Below are 21,492 nucleotides of genomic sequence, written 5' to 3'. Positions count from 1 at the left end.
ATGTTCATGACAATTGCCGGTGGCAAAGTGATTTATGATCTTTTTTATGACTATGACAATGGCCTAGTTGGCGCAGTGATTTATGTGAATGTGGTCTAATGTGCTTTACATTCTACAAAGTGATTTATGGTCTATGTGTCTTATGTACAATACAGTGATATTTGTATATAACCTAGTGTGAGTCTCTTATTGTGGTGTGCCTAGTGTGTTATTGGTGTGTGTGTGTGCTGCGAAAACTCTTTACACATTGCCACTGGGATAAGCCTGCTTAATCTGCCAAGCTACTAAGGGGGTGAGCAGGAGGTATCTTGAGTGTGTAACGCCCTTACGCTGACTAGAGTGGTGAGTTCCACCTTGGTTAGGTGCATACCCTAGCCAACCGGAAGTCACGCTTCTAACAGTATGCATTATATGTATGTGAAGTGCACAACTGTGTTCATTTCATATAATTCAAACCTCAACAGATGCCAAGAGTCACTCATTAAAGCAGAATAGATCCAACTATGCCATGGCCTGTGAAAAAGAAACTAAATGACTTGGACCTATCCCGGCACCAAATAACGTCGTCTATTGAGGAAAAAATTAAATAGCACACTTATATTGAAAACCTTCCTAAATTGCCACGTGGAAGACAAGAGCAAAGAACAGAAGTCTAAATCCACCTCCCTCTCTGATCCGTTCATCCTTTTTTAACATCCCTGACCAACTTATCAAGTAGAGACTGTGGAATACAACCTTCTCTATTCACTGAGTGGACTGTCTAAGGCAATAAAAAGACTCAAGGGGCTGTACCAGGTCAAAATCTGGAACTGAAGGGGCAAAAACTGCAGAAAAGCTAAAATAGCCAAGATGTATTTACAATAGCATAACACTGAAAAGCATGTCTCAGAACAAATTGCTAAATCAGCATCTTTCAGGTCTATAAATGCCTTCTTCTGTGTCTTTAATTATTTTTTTGTATTTTTTAAGGATCCATAGCAACTTCTAAAAGAATATTTAATCTATGCTGCTCTCTTTCCTCCCATTTCTGTTTTTAAATATATGTTGCTATTCAAAATATATGTGCGAAAGGCAGTTCAGCCGAAAGCACATTAATAAATCATATCATATCATTCAGCACAACCAAAGGCTTATATTGCTTTCTGATGGTGTTTTCTTTATGATAGTAATATTTTTCTGCTTTCACAAGGGCTGGGGATGTAGCCAATTTTAGGTAAAAAATATCAAAAGAGTGTCAGGCCTTTGTTCTTAAATATCCTCAATGGATCTCAAATGCGTTACTTTGAAGTAAAATCGCTGCACCAAACAGTTGATGTAAGCAAGTCCTTTTTATCAAGATAGCAGTCATACACTTAAAGCTCCCATGACTGCCCCGATGTAATTGATTGGATCCACTCGTGGAGCAAGGTGATCTCATACACGCTGGTACCGAAGACAAAATTATGACATTCCAAAACTCTTACTGTGGCTCAGGAACGCAGCCACAAAATAAAATGTATTAAAAAACAAAATCAAAGTAGTATAATACATTTTCTATGCATTTAGACTGTGACCATGGATAATAAATCTGAAATCTGAAATGTGGTTGTAATCCTAAAATATCTGTATGCTATACATTAATTAATTAATTAATTAATATTTTGTGAATTAATGTATCACAGGCTTTGCCTACCTAAAAAGGATTATCGATTAACCTACTGTTATTTGATTTGGTGATTCAACTTTTAAGCAATAAAAATAAATTGTAATTTTACCATCGTACGCTGAAAAAAAATAGTGCAACTGCAGACGACCAAAGGATGTGCACAGGAAGCTGTGAAGAATGCAGATGAGCTAACAGGCCAGACCTTGTCCTCAGAACTTGCTGCACAAGTGCGTCGGTCAAGTGCATGTGGGCACTATACAAGTGGGGGTGAAGGAGAGTGGGAGGTTTAGGACCTTGACATAGGCTAGAGTCCATACCCAGAGGTTGCTTGCATGGTAATATGTGGTGCAAACATTTAAGGTGGATTTGTAGAGCGCTGCTTGTCAACCGTGAGGGTATTTAGTCACTCAATAGTTGAGAGTAGACATATTGTGAGGGTCGGCCTGAATACAGGCAGTCTCGATGGTCCAGCAAGAAGACTAACTGAATAGGCAGGTCTCTAGCTTCTTGCAGAATACAAGAAGTGAGGAGGCCCTGATGTTCTGGGGGAGGTCGTTCTGGCATTTGGTGGCTTTGTAGGAGAATGATTGACCTCCTGTTCTGTTTTTTGTGGATGTGGGGTGTGTGTGCAAGTGAGAGTGATGCTGGGCAAATTTGTCTGGTGGGTTGGTGGAAGTGAATCCGGTGATTGAGGTTTGCTGGTCCCATGCTATGTAGTAACTTGAATACATGTGTGAGCAGTTTGTACTGGCAGTGCTTCTAGATGGGGAACCAGTGGAGCACTATAAGGAGTGGTGTAGTATGGGGTTTGCATTGGAGGTTTAAGACAAGTCTGGCTGAGGTGTTTTGGATGGTTTGAAGTTTGTGAAGAGGAGGTGTTAGGATAGAGTGCATTGTCATAGTCCAGTCTGCTTGTAATGGTACATCTGGTGGCCAGTGAGATCCACTTAAAATTTTACATAACATGCAGAGAGTGTGAAAGCAGGAGGAGGTGATGGTGTTGCCTTCATGGCGAAGTTGGTTGCCTTGGTTGGCATGCCTGGACACTGACTCTTGCCATAAACATGACACTGGGACTGCAGCAAGTTGGGAATACCAAAACTCCACTAGCAGCTAGGTTGGGTGGATCAAGTTGACCATGCCCTGCTACAGGAGGCCAGCTGAGGTCTGAGCATAGCTAGGATCGGTAGGATCAGTACTTGGTGAAGGTCCTAATGATAGGCAAGGCCATCCTCAATGAATCTAATGTGCATGCCCAGGGCTAGGTACAGCTAGCCCATGTGAGCTAGGAACTAGTACATGGTCTAGCTTTAGGCCATACCCTGTGGCACTCAATCAATGCATACAGCTGATGTCTGTGTGCAGCTGCTCTTTGTGGGATGGAACTGGTTGAGGTATATCATCAAAAAAGAAAATCATTGCTTAGTTAGTAAGTTATAGCTACCTTTGGCCCTACTAAATTATTGTCTGTCTATAAAATGAAATTCTGAAATTCATATTAAAAAGTACAATTAACCTGATGTTATAATTAAACGTAAACAAACACTGAAACTGCCCCACTATAGTGAGCTACAGACAATAACTCATGGCTTCACATTGATGTAATTGATTTAAAACATAAGAAGTGAAAACCAAACATTAGCAGTCACATTGAAGCATTATGTGTAAGATAAACAGGTTACATCATTACCTTAAACTTGAGCTGAGTAAAATATTATTTATTTTCATGATCTTGCAGCTCAAGGTGGCTGAGCTATAATTCAGCTTAATGTCCTGTGTGGATTAAGGGACCACACTATATTCATAATTTCAAGCAGTGAAAGAAGGCATACCCAGTATAGGTTTTATTTTTTGCTGTATTTCGGCATTTACTTTTGCATTTGCTTTAATTAGGCAATTAGGATTTTCAGAATACAGGTGGACAACAAACATGTCTTTAATTGCATTTGAGGAATGAACTCAAGGAATACATCCAGTAGTGTGCGTGTTTAACCTGGAAAGAATGGTGCATGTCGTGGAGGACATGTACATGTTCTGATTGTTAACGGCTGTTAGAAATGGGGGTCTCTAGTTGGACATGGCTTGCAACTTTGTCCAAGTAGGGACCCTTCTTCCTAGTCAGGGTAAGGGAGTTACACGCCTAAAATAACCCCTGCTCATCCCCTTGGTAGCTTGGCACAAGCAGTCCGGCTTATCTCAGAGGCAGTGTGTAAAGCATTTGCACATAACCAACAGTAATACAGTGAATACACTACAAAGGGACACCACACCAGTTTTAGAAAAATAACCAATATTTTATCTGTGCAAACAAGACGAAAAACGATAAAAATCCACCATACAGTTCTCAGAAATCTCAATAATCAAAAATATATTAAAATACAGTTCCTTGAAGTTAATAGCTCCATCCAGGGGCTATCAGGGCATTGTGAACATCAAATCCAAACAGTTCTGGCTGACCACGGAGTCGCAGGCCAGCTACGGTGTCGGGTGGACCCGCAAAACAGTACCTTTTAGAAATGCAAAGGCATCGCTACCTCTCAATGAGCCCCGAAGAGCCAACATCTGCAGGTGTCCGTTCCGGAGGTCGATGAGGGAGTTGTCGGGCCCTTAAAGTCACAGGCTTTGCAGATCAAACTCCTCGCAGTTGTAGTCGGGAGCACCGGTGTCGGCAGGCATTGGGGTTGCGTTGCCAAGTGCAGCGGTGCAGCATGTGGTGCCCTCAGGTCAGTGTGCAGGCAGCAGCTCTATGACAGTCGTCCACATAGTCGGTGAGAACAGGGCAGCAGTGCGAATGTGATGAGGAGCTGGCAGGTCACAGTGCAAGCATCAGCGTCATCGTTCTTGAAGCACTGTCGTCGGCTGACAAATGGGAGTCGATGGCACTGGCATCGGTAGGCCAAGGCTGCAGTGCGGGATAAGGGTGGTGCATAGTGTAACTTACGAGCGGTGCCCTTGAACCAAGGTGCAATCAGCGGCGTTGGTGTCAGCATGGAGTGACATTTTCGGTGATATCAGGGGTGAGGCGTGAAGCAAGGGGGTGAGGAGTGCGGTGCCCACAGGTCATGGTGCAAGTAGCGGCTCGGTGGCGGCGTCAGGTGGCGGCATCGGTGAGACCAGGGTTGCAGTGCGAAGTGCAGCAGTGCCCTTTGCAGTGGCTTGAGAACACGGTGTCGGCAGTGGTGTCGTTGATGCCATCAGGTTGCTTCTTCCTCTATTGTAGCACAAAACACACAATCCCCAGTGCTGGTAACAGATGAAATTGAAGTATTTGCTGTTCCTGTGACTACTTGGACAGGGGGCAAGCTCCACCTCAAGTCCTTGGAGGAACACACACAAAGAAGTTGTAGAAAGTTCAGTCCAGTCCTTTCACTGCCCAAGACAGAAGCGGCCACTGAAGCCCAACACAGCAAAGCACACAGCATAGTGGTAGTTCCTCCTCACTGCTTCTCCAGCTCTTCTTCTTGGCAGAATTATTGGTCCCAAAAGAGTTCTACAGTTCCGAGGTCTTGCCCCAATATTTAAACTCAAAATGTCTTTGTTCTCTCAGGCAGAGAGTGTCTGTGCTTAGTCCAAACCAGTTTGGTTCTCTGTGGCCCAGCTTCCCAGCAGGAGATGGAGACAGCATTGTATAAATCATACCAGGCCCATCCAGGTGCAAGTAAATCTCCTCACACTACTCTAAATTCAGCCCAGGTCTATCCAGCCCAGCCCTGACTCATTCAGGATAGGCAGGACCCACCTCAAACCCACCAGTGGCTGTCTAAAGAGAATGCACATCCCCAGCCCCTGTCACTCCAAATCCAGACAGTCAATCCACAAACCCAGAGAAAATACCTACTTTCTAAAAGTGGCATTTTTTAAACACAGAACATAAAAATCATCTTTACTAAAAGATGCATTTTTACATTCTGAGTCCAGGCATACTAAAATCCATCACCCCATCTTGGCCCAATGGAAAGTTATGCTTATAAGATGTTATAAGTAAAACTCCCATTCTATCCTATGGGACAGATAAGCTTTCCATAGTGAAAAATGAAATGCACTGTAATTCACTACCAGGACATATCACACACACCATTACATGTCCTACCTTTAACAGACACAGAACCCTGCCCACAGGGGTACGTTTGGCCTACCTCATGGGTGACATATGTAAAAAAAGGGAAGATTAAGGCCTGACAAGTGGGTGCACTCACCAGTCGACATGGCACTTACAAACTCTGCAGTAGCAGGTCTGAAATTTCTTTACAGGGCTACTTCTGTGGATGGCGCAATCAGTGCTGCATTCCCACTTGTAGAATTTGATTTACAGGCCCTGGAACTCTCAGTTCACCGTACTACGTACTTACCAGTAAATCAAATATGCCAATCATGGAAACACGAATCCATAACACAGTTTACAACATGAGCACTTGCACTTTAACACTGAACAGCAGTGAGAAAGTACACAGAGACACTAAACCAGCAAAAACAGAGTTAAAACCAAGAGGTCCGAAAGCACAAATACAGGGGAAACACCAAAAGATGCCAGGTCTAACAACGGCTAGCACAATCCTAATCATATACTAACATTTGTACATGGTTTCCTGTACAAATATTGTTCTGTGTGATGTGTTATATGGTTTATAAATTGGATTAATTTTCTATGTAAGATAAACGCTTATGAATTTATCTCACAGTCCTGGTTTTTGGTGCAGTGGTAGGAGTATAATACCATGAGAACTTACCATGGTTATATACAGGATTTATGACCTGGAAAGTTTGGTAGATCATTTAAATTATTGTAGAAATGGAGACTTAGCAATACCACTATTTTGCAGTACACAATATACTTAACTGGAGGATTTGGCATCCAACATTTTGAGGCTTATATGCCTATGTACATACATGTACAGTAGAGTATTTTACATTAATCACTAGTAAAGAATCAGATTTTTTTTTCTTTTCAGACTTGGCACCAGAAGAATCAGAGATATTTAAAATTACCTCTTTTTGTAAGTAAAATGAAACAATTCAACCCTAAATTCACCCACTGGCAGCAGGATACGGTTCACGCCGGTTAGCTAGTTGAAGGACACCAGGGAAGTGCAAATGGACGCTCCCAGGGTCGATTTCTAAGGTTTGTTTTCACTGCAAGCTAAATGTGTGGGAGAACGACAAAGCTGCAACTGCACCGTGGTGATGGTTGAACAGCACATGTTTGTGCTGTCATTCCAGCAGTAGTGGCCGGCATGACTTGTGGGTCGGGGTGTCGCAGGGAAGGGAGGGTCGCACAGCGGTTAATTTAATTAAAAAAGAAATATTTAGATAAATAAACTTACCTTTCCGATGGCCGGGTCCCAGGTCACATGTCTTCTCTGCTCTCCTGCTCTCCAGGAACATGAAGCAGAAGCAAGGAGCCAGGCTCCCTCCCTCCCCTAAGCCAATCACAACAAGCAGCTTTGTGGTTGGTAGGGACGCTGACCAGCCAGGGACTAATGAGGAGGCCATTTTCTCCATGTAACAGCCTACATGGAGAAAAGGCAGCGTGTGTAAGACTGGTTTGGGGGGCCAAGGGGCTGACGAAACAGTCTTTGAGCACTCGGGAGTGGGCAGGCACACCACTCATCCCCTCCCCTGCTCTCAGAGCCGTCCCGCCCGCCCGCAACTAAACCAAACATAAAATGGTAATAACAGAATGTTTTACCATTTTATGTTTCTGCTTCTCGCACTGCGATAAGAAGTGGGGCGACGCTTCTCCGCCCTAGTGGAGGAGCCACCCCTGCATTCTAGCCCTGCAGTGCTGCACTTGCCTGTTTGTACAATAGGGACTAGCAAAGCTTGCTTACACGTGTACCTTAGTGCAGTCCCACAAAGCCCTCCTTATCGCATTACATCGTAAATAGAAGAGCTCACGTTATTATGAGGGCTGATTCAATGTACTTCTGCTTTCTCTGACATTGCCATTTTTCCATAATGGGCACATGGGCAGCATCTGCACATTTGCCCATTATTGAAAGAAATTCAATTGAACAAATATGGATCTAAACAAACCCAAATAGACATTAATATATTGTAGTTCTCTGTTTTATAAATAATTTCATATTCAGTTGCTGGGAAAATCTCTGTTTTAGTCACCTGTTAGTCTGAGGATGTCCGATTTGGATATTTATTTGGCAGTTTAAAGGATATTAATCTGCTTAATCAGTTAGACCAGAAGAAGTTCATCACGGCATTGCCCAAAAAAATCTGACATATTTCTTACAATTAATACCAGAATACACAACACATACTGACCTCTGGCAAAATAACAACCAGCTTTTTACAGTGGTGGGTCTTCACTTTCCTCAGAACATCAAGCATTACATGCTTTAAGCAAAATAAGTTTTACATCACCTTAGGCTAGCAAAACACATTCATGTCTCATAGAAGAGACGACAGCTAATTAAGGGTCGAGGTATTCAATTAATATAGAAGTCATGTAAGCAAATATCAATAAGATAACGTGCAGCTTCTCAGGTCTTACCTTCAATGCTAACTGACAAATTGACTAGACAGATAATCAGGAAATCCAGTAATTAACGAGATGCGATTACACTAATGAAATACACTAAAAGAAGCTTGAAGTCTATTGATTGAGGTAACATTTGGACAGAAGAGAATATATCTGTCCACTGGTGTGCTCATACCAAGTGCTTAATTGAGGCAGAACACTGAAGAGAATAGCTAGGAAAACATGAATGATGTTTATTGCTTTAGTGTGGCAAATTGTTTTGAGAAAAAGCTAGTACAGGGAGCAGTGAAGAAAATGAATTATTGCAGAATTCATAAATTGCAGATACACCATGTTTTGAAAGAATTAGGTAAAGATAATTGTGCACTTAAAGAGTTCAACCTTGAAAAATGTTTAACGAAAAAAAGAAAATGTCTCACCAAGACTTTTTAATCATAGGCCACAGAAAGCAAAATGACAATATGTGTTTACCTATATTAAAACTCTGGAATGTTGGGTGCTCCATTGAAAAAAATGTAGTGCTCCGAGCTTCTAAAGGCTGTTAGTAGCCCAGAGCATGAACATTCCAATGTTTAACAAAGACATCCCCGAGCTCCAGGGGACTTCAACCCTCTCAGACTCCGTGAGACCTTTGTTTTACAAATTAGAACATCCAGCCCTCTAGGGGCAGAATGTTCCAATAGCCTTGGAGCCCTCTGTAGTGGGCTCTATAATCCATTAAAAAAGCTTCCTTGTTAAAGGCCCGTGCCGAAATGATGGAGCGGGCCTTTAATGGCCAGTGGAGCCTGCTACGGCAAACTCTAAGGCTACAATATCAGCGTCTTGTGTAGGGAAAGTATTTTAGAGCTCAGTCACTCCAGGGTGCTCTAAAACATTGGATTATTGCAGAGCTTAATTTGCAAAATCATGCTTTCTTAGCTTTGGAAGTTTTGTTCAGAAGCACATTGCCTACGCTAGCAGATGGTCGGGATATAGAGTATTGAGGCTACATAGTCTTGATTCCACCTCATTCCTCTTTAATCCATCACCAGACACTCCCTGACTCTCGCACTCTTGCATGTTCTTTTTAATCCATTCTTTCTCCCTTTGTCACTGCTTGCCCGGCTTTCTCTTTCTCCTATCCCCATTTTGTGTTTTCTTCTCTCTTGCTCTGACTCAAAGTATGTTGAGGAAAAGCAAATGTTGTTTCCCAAAAATGAGGACTGGTGCTCCTGCCTGCAACTATGGGCACTGTGTTAGTGTTAATTGATCATAGTAGCTATTCCTTTATGAAGAAAGAAATAGCGGAGTATGACAAATTGGATGCTGATATTTTTGGTGCAACAGGCGGTAAGACAGTGATTTATTACATAAATCACTCACTACATATATGACATCTTTAATTTCACTGCATTTACAGATATGTACACTCAGGGGCCGATTACAATGCAGCCTGTAAAGACTCCGACCTGTTGTCGGAGCCTTTAGGGCCACATTGTAAAGGGCCGCTCGGTTTCTTCCCGACCTCCTCATTATGATAGAGGTGGTCAGAAAGGAAACCAGCAGGTCATTCCGGCTGGCATCCGACAGGCTCAGTGAGCCCATCCTCCAGTCGGAAGCTGGCTAGTAATCTCAAGGGCTGGACTTTCCACCCTTGAGATTACAATGCACGGTTTCTGGCATGGTTTCCATTCAGGTCTGTCCGACATGTAAACCACATGTCAGAAAGTGTGTTTGGGGGCCCACAGCAGGGTCCCCATTGGTGCACAGCCTCTGGTTGGAGGTACCCACCTGATGATCCCTGGAGCTTGTGGCAGGAACCTCGAGGTGCCTGCCATGGGGTGCAGGGATGAGCCGCACCTCCCATTTCACTATGGGAGCATGCATTACAGCCGGTTTATGGCTGTAATGCATGCTCCCATAGTGAAATATAGGAATGTCATCAAACTAAAGAGGCGGTTGGGCCCACAACCAGGTTTCGGTGAGTCCCAGGACCAAGTCGGTGTCGGGTAGAAGGAATACCACCCGACTTCGAAATCAGGCCCTTAATGGTATTACAAGTTATCCAATTATTATAGCCCTTATCAACACCACCCTTCCTTTTCTATTTTGCTCTCGTTAGAGTAACAATACATCTTCTGTTGAGGCAAATTGCTTGCCACACACAAAGCAATGAAAATCAATATATATTTCTAGGATGCCCCACCTAGTGCAAATATGGAAGGAAGCTAGACACAAGAAGCCATGAGTTAGCTCACACCTCCAGCTGCCACAGATCCAGAGGCTGTCCACGAAACCCTCCATCATGGCATTGTCAATACCTTGATACAGAAGGCCCATATCACAGATGGAGCCCAAAGCAATCTGGCGTAGTAGATAGTGGATAGCAAGTGTCTGGGTCAGACTAGTCTAAAACACAAGGCTAGCCCTACAGGGAGATGGAAAAGACCAGAAAATCTACATAAAATGTCTATTGCCAAAACCACAAGAGAGCTTGGTGGTCTACAAAACACACAAGAAGAGGAAGTACATGCACAGACATGCATACAAACTCAAATACATGCAGGATGGACAGCATACACAGGAGGCACACATAGATTAAGACACGCACATTAATGATTGGCAGAGACATTGTCAAATAGAGCTGAGAAGCACAAAGAATAGATCATTTCATGAAATCAGCATGGACTTTCTCATTTAAATGGGCTTTCCTGACAATCACAAGCACTTAAGCAAGTCATGAATATATTTAAAGACCATTGGGGCAATTTGAGTTTCATGAGAACACCACCAGTCTGCTGGGTTTGAAGAGACCATCCTAGCCACCCCACCCGTGGAGAACTATATGCTATATCAGGAATTTCTCTCCTGACTGGACAGTATGTCTACAATGAAAGTAAGTTCATCTAAGTGGCACATGGACTTTCATTACTATTAAATGGTGAGCTGGTCACCATGTTTATTTAATCCATTTGGTATTATCTTTTTACCTTTTAGCAACAATCACTCAATGTAGAGAATTGTTGCTAAAAAGGAAGACAACAACAATCCCACTGACTAAAAAAGGGGTTACACCTGCACATTGGGACTTTGTTTGTTTGCCAGAGGAGGGAAAATTAGTGGTGGTGGCCATGTCCTGTTGCCCCTGAGAACTGAGGGTCAAGTGGCCACCCACGTTACTGGTGGCTGTGCTACTGGAACGTTGTGGTTCCCCACCTCTAAATGTGATGGGGCATCACACGTTTGGTGGGGGTGGAGTCCTGCAATGTATCTCAGATGTCCTACTCTACTAAACTCGAAATGATGCCCAATGTCTTTGGTACTCAGGTGTAAGCAAACATTTTCACAAGGACTCATTTTCAAATTTGAAGGCACTCACTTGTGGACATTTTAAAAGACAAGCCTTTACTCAGAGGCATATGCTTAAAAAGAATACACTTACAGTTATTAACTCACAGTCAGTCCCTCTACGTCCATCACTTCCTTAAAACAAAGATCCTCAGCTTGAGTTTAGCAGAAGTGGATGAACGGTCAAAAACAGCAGATGTTCAGACCTCTGTTAAAACCTAATGTTCACTGATTGAGAGACTGGTGCAGTATCCTCAAGCCTATGAGGGCATCCATGGCAACACTGTGGCACTGGCATATTAGAAATTAATATAGGCATAAGGGGGAGCACCTGTGGTAAACTGTGACCCTGGTATACTAGAGATAATTTATGGGAATATGGTGACACCCATTGCAAAATCAGGTCCTGACACACTGGAGGTATTTAATTGTATATAGATAACTATGGCACAATGTCAGAGGAGTTAATTCTTGGGCTCAAGGAAGGTAACCTTGGCATATTGGGGGGCAACTATGATCTACTGAAGAACATTTTTCATATATGGGCACCCAAGGCATAAGCTAGTATCAATGGCAACATTCTGGTACTAGCATATTTTACATAATTCTTGCCATAATGGGACTGTCAAGAACCACACACCTGAATGGTAGGCATCTGTGAGAGCGAAAAGAGTCCTATCAGTCACAGGTGATGAAAACCTCAACACTTGGATGGCTACGAGTACTGGCAGTTGCTTCCAGGGGGAAGGGAGTTTGGGAAATATGTGATGGTGCAGAGCTATGATTCTTCCTGATTGAACAAGAGTTGAATAAGGGCCTTGTTGCCAAAAAGGAGGCTGGGTTTTTCCTGGTATTGGGCTTCAATCAATCAATAAATTAATACATTTATAAAGCGCGCTACTCACCCGTGAGGGTCCCAAGGTGCTGCAGGGAGGGGGGGTGCTGCTTCTGCTCGAAGAGCCAGGTCTTGAGGTGTTTCCTGAAGGTGAGATGGTCCTGGGTCAGTCGTAGGTGGGGGAGTAGGGAGTTCCACGTCTTGGCAGCCAGGTAAGAGAAAGATCTTCCTCCGGAGGTGGTTCTGCGAATCCGTGGTAAGCTGGCGAGGCTGGAGGATTGGAGCTGGCGGGTTGGAGTGTGGAACGTGAGGCGGTTGTTGAGGTATTCGGGGCCTGTGTTGTGGAGCGCTTTGTGTGCGTGGTTGAGGAGCCGGAAGGGGATCCTTTTGCTGACGGGCAGCCAGTGCAGGTCTTTCAGGTGGGTAGATATGTGGCTGTGGCGTGGGATGTCCAGGATGAGTCGTGAGGATGCATTCTGTATGTGCTGGAGCCTTTTCTAAAGTTTGTCTGTGGTTCCTGCGTAGAGGGCGTTCCCGTAGTCCAGTTCGCTGGTGACAAGGGCCTGGGTGACCGTCTTTCTGGTTTCAGTAGGGATCCATCAGAAGATCTTTCGGAGCATGCGTAGGGTGGTGAAGAATGAGGATGAGATGGCGTTGACTTGCTTGGTCATCGTGAGGGAGGAGTCCAGGATGAATCCCAGGTTGCATGCGTGGTCCGTGGGTATTGGTGCGGTGCCCAGTGCTGTGGGCCACCAGGAGTCATCCCACGCGGATGGGGATGGTCCGAGGATGAGGACCTCCGTCTTGTCTGAGTTCAGTTTGAGACGGCTGCGTTTCATCCATTCCACAACGTTTTTCATTCCTTCCTGGAGGTTGGATTTGGTGGTGGCTGGGTCTTTGGTGAGGGAGAGTATCAGCTGGGTGTCGTCGGCATATGAGATGATGTTGAGGTTGTGTTTGCGTGCGATTGCGGCGAGGGGGCTCATGTAGATATTGAAGAGGGTTGGGCTGAGCGCGGAGCCTTGGGGTACGCCGCAGATGATCTCGGTGGCCACTGATCTGAAGGGAGGGAGGTGGACTCTCTGGGTTCTGTCGGAGAGTAACAAGGTGATCCAGTCCAGGGCATTATCTTGGATCCCGGCGTTGTGGAGGCGGGTTATCAGGGTGCGATGGCAGACTGTATCAAAGGCGGCTGAGAGGTCTAGGAGGATGAGAGCGGTTGTTTCCCCGTTGTCGAGCAGGGTCCTGATGTCGTCAGTGGCTGTGATGAGGGCGGTCTCAGTGCTGTGGTTGGCTCGGAATCCGGACTGGGATGGGTCAAGGGAGCCATTTGCCTCGAGGAAAGCTGTCAGCTGTTTATTGACGAATTTCTCTATGACCTTTGCAGGGAAGGGAAGAAGAGAGATGGGGCGGAAGTTCTTGAGGTCTTTAGGATCCGCCGAGGGCTTCTTCAGTATGGCGTTGATCTCAGCATGCTTCCATATTTCTGGGAAGGTGGCGGACATGAGGGAGTTGTTTATGACGTTCCGGAGGTAGGGTGCGATGATGGAGTCGGCTTTGTTGAAGATGTGGTGAGGGCAGGGGTCAAAAGGAGATCCAGAGTTGATGGTGTTCATAACGTGGGTGGTATCTTCAGTGCTGATAGGAGCCCAGTTGCTGAGGGTGGTTGTCGGGGGCGTTGGTTCTGTGGCTGAGGGCGGAGTCTGGGTCTGAGCGCCGAAGCTGTCGTGTATGTCGGCGATCTTGCGGTGAAAGAATGTGGCGAGGGAGTTGCAAAGGTCTTGTGATGGTGTGATGTCGTTGCTGTTGGCGAGCTCTTTTACGATGCTGAAGAGTTTCTTGTTGTTGTGTATGTTGTTTTCCAGCCGATGTTTGAACGATGTCTTTTTGGTGGTGCGAATCAGCTGGTGGTGTTTGCGAGTGGCGTTTTTGAGGGCAGTCAGGTTGTCTGTCGTCTTTTTGTGGCGCCAGGTTTTCTCGAGGGTTAGGCATGATTTCCTCAATTCTTTGAGGTCGTCAGTGAACCATGTGGCTTTCTTGTTGCCGGGTTTGCCTGGAGGGTTCTTCAGTGGTGCAAGGGTGTTGGCGCAGTTGATGATACACTATGTGAGGTTGTGAGCCGCGTCGTTGGTATCCGCGATGTTGATTGGTGGGTTCTGGCTCAGTGATGTGTTTAGCTGGTCTGTGGTAACTTTGCTCCAGCATCTGCTGGGCTTTGACCACTCCAGGGTCTATGTAGTGAACAACAAAACAAATACCAACATGAGTAATCTTCTTAACACACAATCATATGGTTTTCTAACAGGATTGGTAATGCACTCTCAAAATTGTTCACTGCACTCACTAAGGAATACAGATATTTTGATTCTTGGTTTTAGTCCTCCAATTCTCTTGCTTCATACAGATTCAGGAAAGAAATGCCTCAATCCTTTTAGAAAGTCACACAGTCCTTTAACTAGCAGTAAACGTCCTGCATGAGTCTTTCTGATGATCAAAAAATAAAATTATCTGTTGTTCATTGTTAGGTTCAGTGCACTGACCATCTTTCTAGTTGAAGACCAAGGTTGAGTTCTGGTTCTAATGTTGTTGCTCTTTTCTTTCAGGTGCTGGATGGAGAATCAGCCAAGTGGGAATTCACGGCAAGCTTCAAGGCAGGTAAGATCATCTGGATTTGTGAGACCTCAAACTCCTACTCCCGGACATATCCTCGAAGTCAGGCAAAGGTGTGGGGACTCGGCATGGTATTTATTGTGGACACTCAGTGACCTTCCCCACCTGTTTCACTAATCAAGAGAGACAGTCTGCAGAGTAATACTTAGCTCTCGAATTGTATTCAACAGTAAAACTGAAATCTTGTAGGGATATGATTCACCTTCTAATCTGCGCTAATATAGCATCCAGACCATTTAAAAAAAAAGTTCCCTTAAGGGTTTGTAATCCTATCAAACTATAAAGTTCATACCCTACACACAATTCTTGAACCTATTCAATGCCCGGTAAATGTCCAAAGCTTCTCGCTCAATGACTGAATAGTTTTTTCCTAATTTTTCAAACCTTTAGATGTGCAGGCAATCAATTCCTCCTTACATCTTGCCTCTGAATCAAAACTGCTCCAAAACCCTTTGTTTTGGCTCACATCTCTACTTATGATTGTTTCATCACCAGGAACAAAAGCCTTCAGACTAGGTGCATTTTTAAATCATTTTTCACCACCTCAAACTCTATTTTACACTCTTCACTCCAAACAAATTTGACTTTCTTTATTAACAGGGTCCTCACATCCAGTTTTTCTTGTATAATTTGGGACCCATTTATCGTGCAATTCAGACATTCCTAAAAACAACACCAGTTCCTCCCAACTCTATGACTCATCTATTTTCACAATGGTCTATACTAGATCCTTCTTTGGTAAAACTCCTTACGCCGTGATCAAATGTCCTAGATAGTACATTTCCGGCAAACTAAATTTGCATTTCTTTTCTTTAAGAGTTACCCCCAAACTCAACAGCCTTTCCAGAACCATTTTCACTCTTAAGTTATGTTCTTGCTCATCCTTCCCAAGATAAGCAGGTCATCCTGATAGTATTTGACTCACTTCAGGTCCTTCATCACTTCAGACACCACCCTCTGAAACACTAACTCAGCTGATACAAGTCCAGATGGTAATCTTTTTACTTATATGCGTCCATCAGTGTTATAAATGCTGTTAACTTTTGCAAGACTCTGTCCAATTCAGTTTGATGATAAGCTAATGATATATCTAGGGTGGTGAATATAGTGGCCCCAGTTAACGTTGCAGTACAAAAGGGGATGGTGATGGACGGAGCATCTGAACCAATCAAACACTCACACCCAGTCAACAGATCTGGGTTTAATCCATCACGTTCTTTAGCCCACTCTGCCACCCCAGTTCAGACATGGCCATATGCAAATCAGTCTGACCCTGTGCCTCATGGGAACAGTCCAGCCCGAACTGCCAAGCCATGCCTTCCCTGGACCGGAAACAAGCTTCCGAGGACCGGTTTCTGGCATTTGAGCCGTCTTCAGCCCGGCTTGCTTGAATCCAGTGGCAAAGTGAGCAAGGGACTCACGTCTCAGCATACCCTGCCAACTTATGGCGAACAAAGCGGTACAAAAGGGGGTGGTGATAAACGGAGCATCTGAACCAATCAAACACTCACACCCAGTCAACAGATCTGGGTTTAATCCATCACCGTTCTTTAGCCCACTCTGCGACCCCAGTTCAGACATGGCCATATGCAACACAGTCTGACCCTGTGCCTCATGGGAACAGTCCAGCCCGAACTGCCAAGCCATGCCTTCCCTGGACCGGAAACAAGCTTCCGAGGACCGGTTTCTGGCATTTCAGCCATCTTCAGCCTGGCTTGCTTGAATCCAGTGGCAAAGTGAGCAAGGGACTCACGTCTGAGCATACCCTGCCAACTTATGGCGAACAAAGCGGTACAAACGTTGCAATCAGCTCCTGAATATTTGGAAAAGGAAATGTATCAATACAACCTCATAATTCAGTGCTCTAAAATCCTCAAACGGCTGAATATCTCCATTTGTTTTTTTGGTGACAACCACTGGGACCAACCATCCTGTAGCTACAACCGGCTCTGTCATCCTTTCCACACTTAAGTTCTACAATTCACTACTTACACTATCTTGAACACTTATAGGTATCAGTCTTATATTAACTACTACAGGCACTGCGTTTCTTCTCAACCTAATGTGTTTTTTATAACCTCTTAGACAACCAAAATTTCCTTGGAATATCTGAGGAAATTCTTTTAGAAATTCTGCTGCACGTGATTGTATATTTTGTACTATCACCCACAGTACCGCATTTGGATTTAACTTGACTCCCAAAAGTTTTGGTGAAAGCATCCAATTAAATTATCCTCTTTGTTTGCCACATAGATTCATGTATGAGCCCTTTGAATTTAATGTTTCCTGTAAAGAAACCCTCCATTTCAATAGGTGAAGCACCATAGCCACCTGGACAAATATCCAAACTTGCTAGATGTACTTGGTGGACAACATTTACATCAAACACCCTCTTAAAGATAATAGTGAGATATGAGCAAGCTCAACATTGTTAATTTTATCCAACTCGAAGGATTTTCATGACCAGCACTCACACGCACATTATTAGAAAATGAAGACACTATATCATTCGCCTGAAAAACTAAATTTTGCACATCATGAACCTTCTTATCTCGGTCAACTTTTCTTTCCATACTCATGCAAAACTTCCCAAAATACCCTTCATTCCTCACACACATGGAGAGTGGAGAAGCGTGGCTCAGTGGTTAGAGGCGGCAGACCCGGAAGCTGAGATCGGCCGTGGACCAGGGTTCGATTCCCCACCTCGGCGGGTCTCGGGCTCAAAATTCCACGGACTCGACAATTCTTGCTCTGGTGCCTACTCGACTCACGGGGTCACACTCTGCGACTCTGGGCAATAGCTTGCTTAATCTCCACTACGGCCCCTCGCGGCGGGATGCCTGGCTTTCACCTTGTGGATACCCTGCCGGGGTATCTCACAGGGGAATACCAGTACGGGTTCCCTAAGCAAGCGCCTTGATACCTTCGGGTGATACGTGCGCTATATAAGTCGCAATACATACATGCTGGACTTTCACTGTCATTTCCTCAGGGACCCTAGTTTCCACACCTATAATATTCACCCTTAAACTTGCTCCTCTCATTTTATTTCATAGCTGTTCACTTTGACCACGTTTACAGAATCATCATCTTTTTTCTTCGTACCTCGCTCCTGCTTTGTAATCCTCAACTCTTTCATGCATTTTAAAATATGCTCAACAATCTTTGCTATGAGCATCACTTCTCCTAAAGGAGATTCATCCTTAAGCCAAAGTTATTCTCTAATCTTGTCACAACTGCGTCTAAGAACTAATTGGTCTCTTATTATCTAATCTATTGAACCCCCACATTTCCAGGTACTGCCAGTTTTCTTAAACTAGTTACATATTCCTCAATAGTTTCTGAGTCACCTTATTCCCTTTAACCAAAGTTATATCGTTCCATTTTCATTATGGTGCTCATTTGGGAAAGAGAGTGCCTATCCAACTTCTCTACACACATCTCATACTCATTCAGGTTCCTTTCCTCCTCCACAGTTAAATTGGGAAGGTTCTCTAATACTTCCTGTCCCCCTACCTCCCAAATAGTGTAACTAAAGAGAGTATTTTTTTCTACACTTAGATTAGTTCCACATACTTTTGCATAGTTCAAAGAAGTTTTCTTTCATTTGTTCCATTTGATTGGAGGATTCCTCAAACTATTTAAGAAAAAGATTGAAGGAATAACATTCTGCATTTTTAGTCCAATGTTCCTATGTCAATTTCACCCACAAATTGAAAAGTCTATCCCCTTTATCTGGTGTGCCTGTAACTGCAACTGTATCATCTTTTCCTGTAGGTGCAGGTCCTTTACTAGCCAACCATCAATAATGTGCCTATCACTGGGCTTTAGACACAGTAAAGGCATGAGGACTCCAATACAATAAATTGTGTTTCTATATCTGATCAGCCATCGAAATTTCAACTTTTTTCTTTTTTTTAATATATATGTTTCTCTGGCCACTCCCCACAGATTTCACTTGTTATCTTTTCCTTTACTTGCTGTGCCAAAAATGCTCCCTGGCCTTTCCCTTGACCTAATGTGGCGCCTGTTTTTTTTTCTTTTTTTTTCTCCCTCTAGAAGATGTGTTCTAGTCCCACGCGCTAAACACTTTAATGGAGCTGGCTCGATCGTAAATAAACATGTCCCCCAGGCTCTCGCTTTGACCGAGCTTATAGTTATTAGCGATGCACTGCCAAACTCTTGGGTATGCCTTGCTTACTTTCTTCCGGCCCGACCGTCAGGCCCCATGTTGGGGCTATACCTGGTTGATGAATGGCAACAAGTGTGCTTTACACAGCACGCCCTCCCCTGTATCCAGCTCATCTCTTCATCCCACGTCTACCAGACAAGTCTTATGGCAGCTGTTGGGGTGTGTGATGTAAGGGATTAATTGGGATTTCTCTGCAGGAGCTTTTGCTTGTTTCATTTATTCCTTCGCATCATCCTATCCTTTACCTGGGCACGCTCTCCAGTCATCGCCAAATGTAGTGTGTGCCACAAATTGCATGCATACAAAAAAGATGTTAGGTCTAGGTTTATTCAATACACCACATCTAGACTGCAGCACAGCATCAACTGACTCCCCTTTACATTACAGAATATTGAACAATGCACTATTAGCTCATGCCTCCCCAGCTCGTGATATGTTGTTGCATGCATGTTCAAGAGAACACCATACTAAACCCTTCCAGAAGAAATGAGGTTCACTTTGCTCGCTCACTGGAATTTAGGGCATGCATTTCACCTCACCACGTATAAATCAGGCCATAGTATGCTAGTATGGAGATAGAGTTTAACGTGCACTTTGAAAGTGGCACTTATTGCCATACCACTGGGACATGACATTTGGCCAAATAGCAGTTTTAGTGACACTAGCAAACAAAGGAATTCCTGTATTCTGAGAACCATGGCTCTCTTTCTGATTCAACCCTAACTGTTGGCATGTTACCTGTCTCTCCTGCGTTGAAATCAATCGTGTAACAATGACACCAAGACACCACTCAGATGTAACTAGAAGCACATTTTTTGAGTTCTGCACAACAAATCTCCAAAGAAGAATTAGGATTTTGATTGGCCCAGGAACTTCAAACACCTCTGCAGAAAACTCTGCCTAAATGACATGCTTCCTAACTAGCTTACCAATTTCCAGTAAAATACAAACACCTAGTACAAAATGTGCCTGATGTAACATTGAATGGGGAAGATGCCTATTTAGATCTCAAAAGGTACAGTCAAGGTGAAATTGCGGTGCGTCTGAGGTAGGGTTGCTACTAGAACCAGTCTTGACAGTCCCATCTTCTGCTAAATAATGAATCTCGTTAGTATCAGCGTCCATTGAAAAACATTGATTTTACTTCACAGATATGAATATTATATAACAGGTTCTCCAGGAGCTTTTTATTTCTGATGCATAAAGTTTAACTCATGCTATCTTGTATCTCCATTGTCAAAGACGTTCTATTTCATGCACCTGACTCAAATCCTTGCAGCAACTCATCCTGATTTCAAGATAGATTCCTTTTTCCCGAACAATTAACCGCGTAGCACTGAATGAAAGTGCTCCATTTATACTCTAGCACTTATCATTCAACATGCACCTGCAGAATACCTGGGGGCCGAAATTGCAGATTAGCGCCATTCATGCTTTCATCATCCCCGAGGTGCACAGTTAGCCCGAGTGGGAAAATAATGACAGGAAAAATAAGATTCAAAAGAAACATTTACTATTATCCCAGGCATGGGCATTTGTTTCCAGGTGGCAGACATTTGTAGCTGGTATGTTGTTTTATTTTAGTGTTTCAAAGAGCCTTCATCCAAATAGATGGCAGAAAGTGTAGCATTTATTTCTTAAATGCAAATAAAAAATCATCTTGAAAATTACCTGTAAATGCGGTGCCGGCAGGAACTGATTGGAGATACTGTTCTAAATGAATAAAAAGAATGGCTTCTTTGACCTAGCTATCAAACGAAAACAGGATTAGATGTCAAATGCACAGTACAAAGCAGCCAAAGCACAACAAAACATGAAATATAATAATAATAATATGCCGTACTGATGCTTTATCAGCTAAATTAACTGCATGCTCCCAAGACTCAGGTTAATGCTTTAAAAAAAAAAATTTCAGAACACATATGAACAGTGAGGAAGAAAGAGTTTATCCTGTTCAATAGCAACAAATAATTCTGCGGTTTGTGGGACACAGGTGTGTCATGCCAAGCAAGTTGTCTTTTCTTGCAGGCAACCATAATAATTCACAGCGCAGCGCTTGTATGTTGGTGTTGTGAAGATAGTAGTCATGAAATATAAGTTCGTCAACCATTTTAAATTTGTAAAATTAGTAAAGAAAAGATTTACTCTTATCCTTCAATTTCTTAAAGTGTCTATTGCTTATTTTTGGACATGATAAAGATGTGGAAAACAAGGAGGAAGTAAATTAAAATCACCTAGACAAATCTATAGGATAAACGGGGGGGGGGGGGGGGCGGCAACTTCTGCAAGCCCTGCTTGTATCTGCTTCACCATCTGGTAATGTGCATTCT

General features: G+C 43.6%; 1 protein-coding gene across 2 annotated transcripts in view; it reads left to right on the top strand.

Annotated features, from left to right (window-relative positions):
* The window catches only part of LOC144755038 (uncharacterized), a 446,749-nt gene that overhangs the window by 375,725 nt on the left and 49,532 nt on the right, over window positions 1-21,492 (top strand). For both annotated transcript variants that reach the window (XM_078643488.1, XM_078643489.1), the window contains one exon: window positions 14,904-14,955. In XM_078643488.1, coding sequence (XP_078499614.1) covers window positions 14,904-14,955 — 52 coding nt within the window. The remainder of the gene's footprint in view (window positions 1-14,903; window positions 14,956-21,492) is intronic.

This window comes from Lissotriton helveticus, chromosome 5_1, assembly GCF_964261635.1.
Source record: "Lissotriton helveticus chromosome 5_1, aLisHel1.1, whole genome shotgun sequence".
NCBI classification, from domain to species: Eukaryota; Metazoa; Chordata; class Amphibia; order Caudata; family Salamandridae; genus Lissotriton; species Lissotriton helveticus.
The sequence above is the reverse complement of the archived record's forward strand: the minus strand, read 5'-3'. Positions and strand labels throughout refer to the sequence as shown.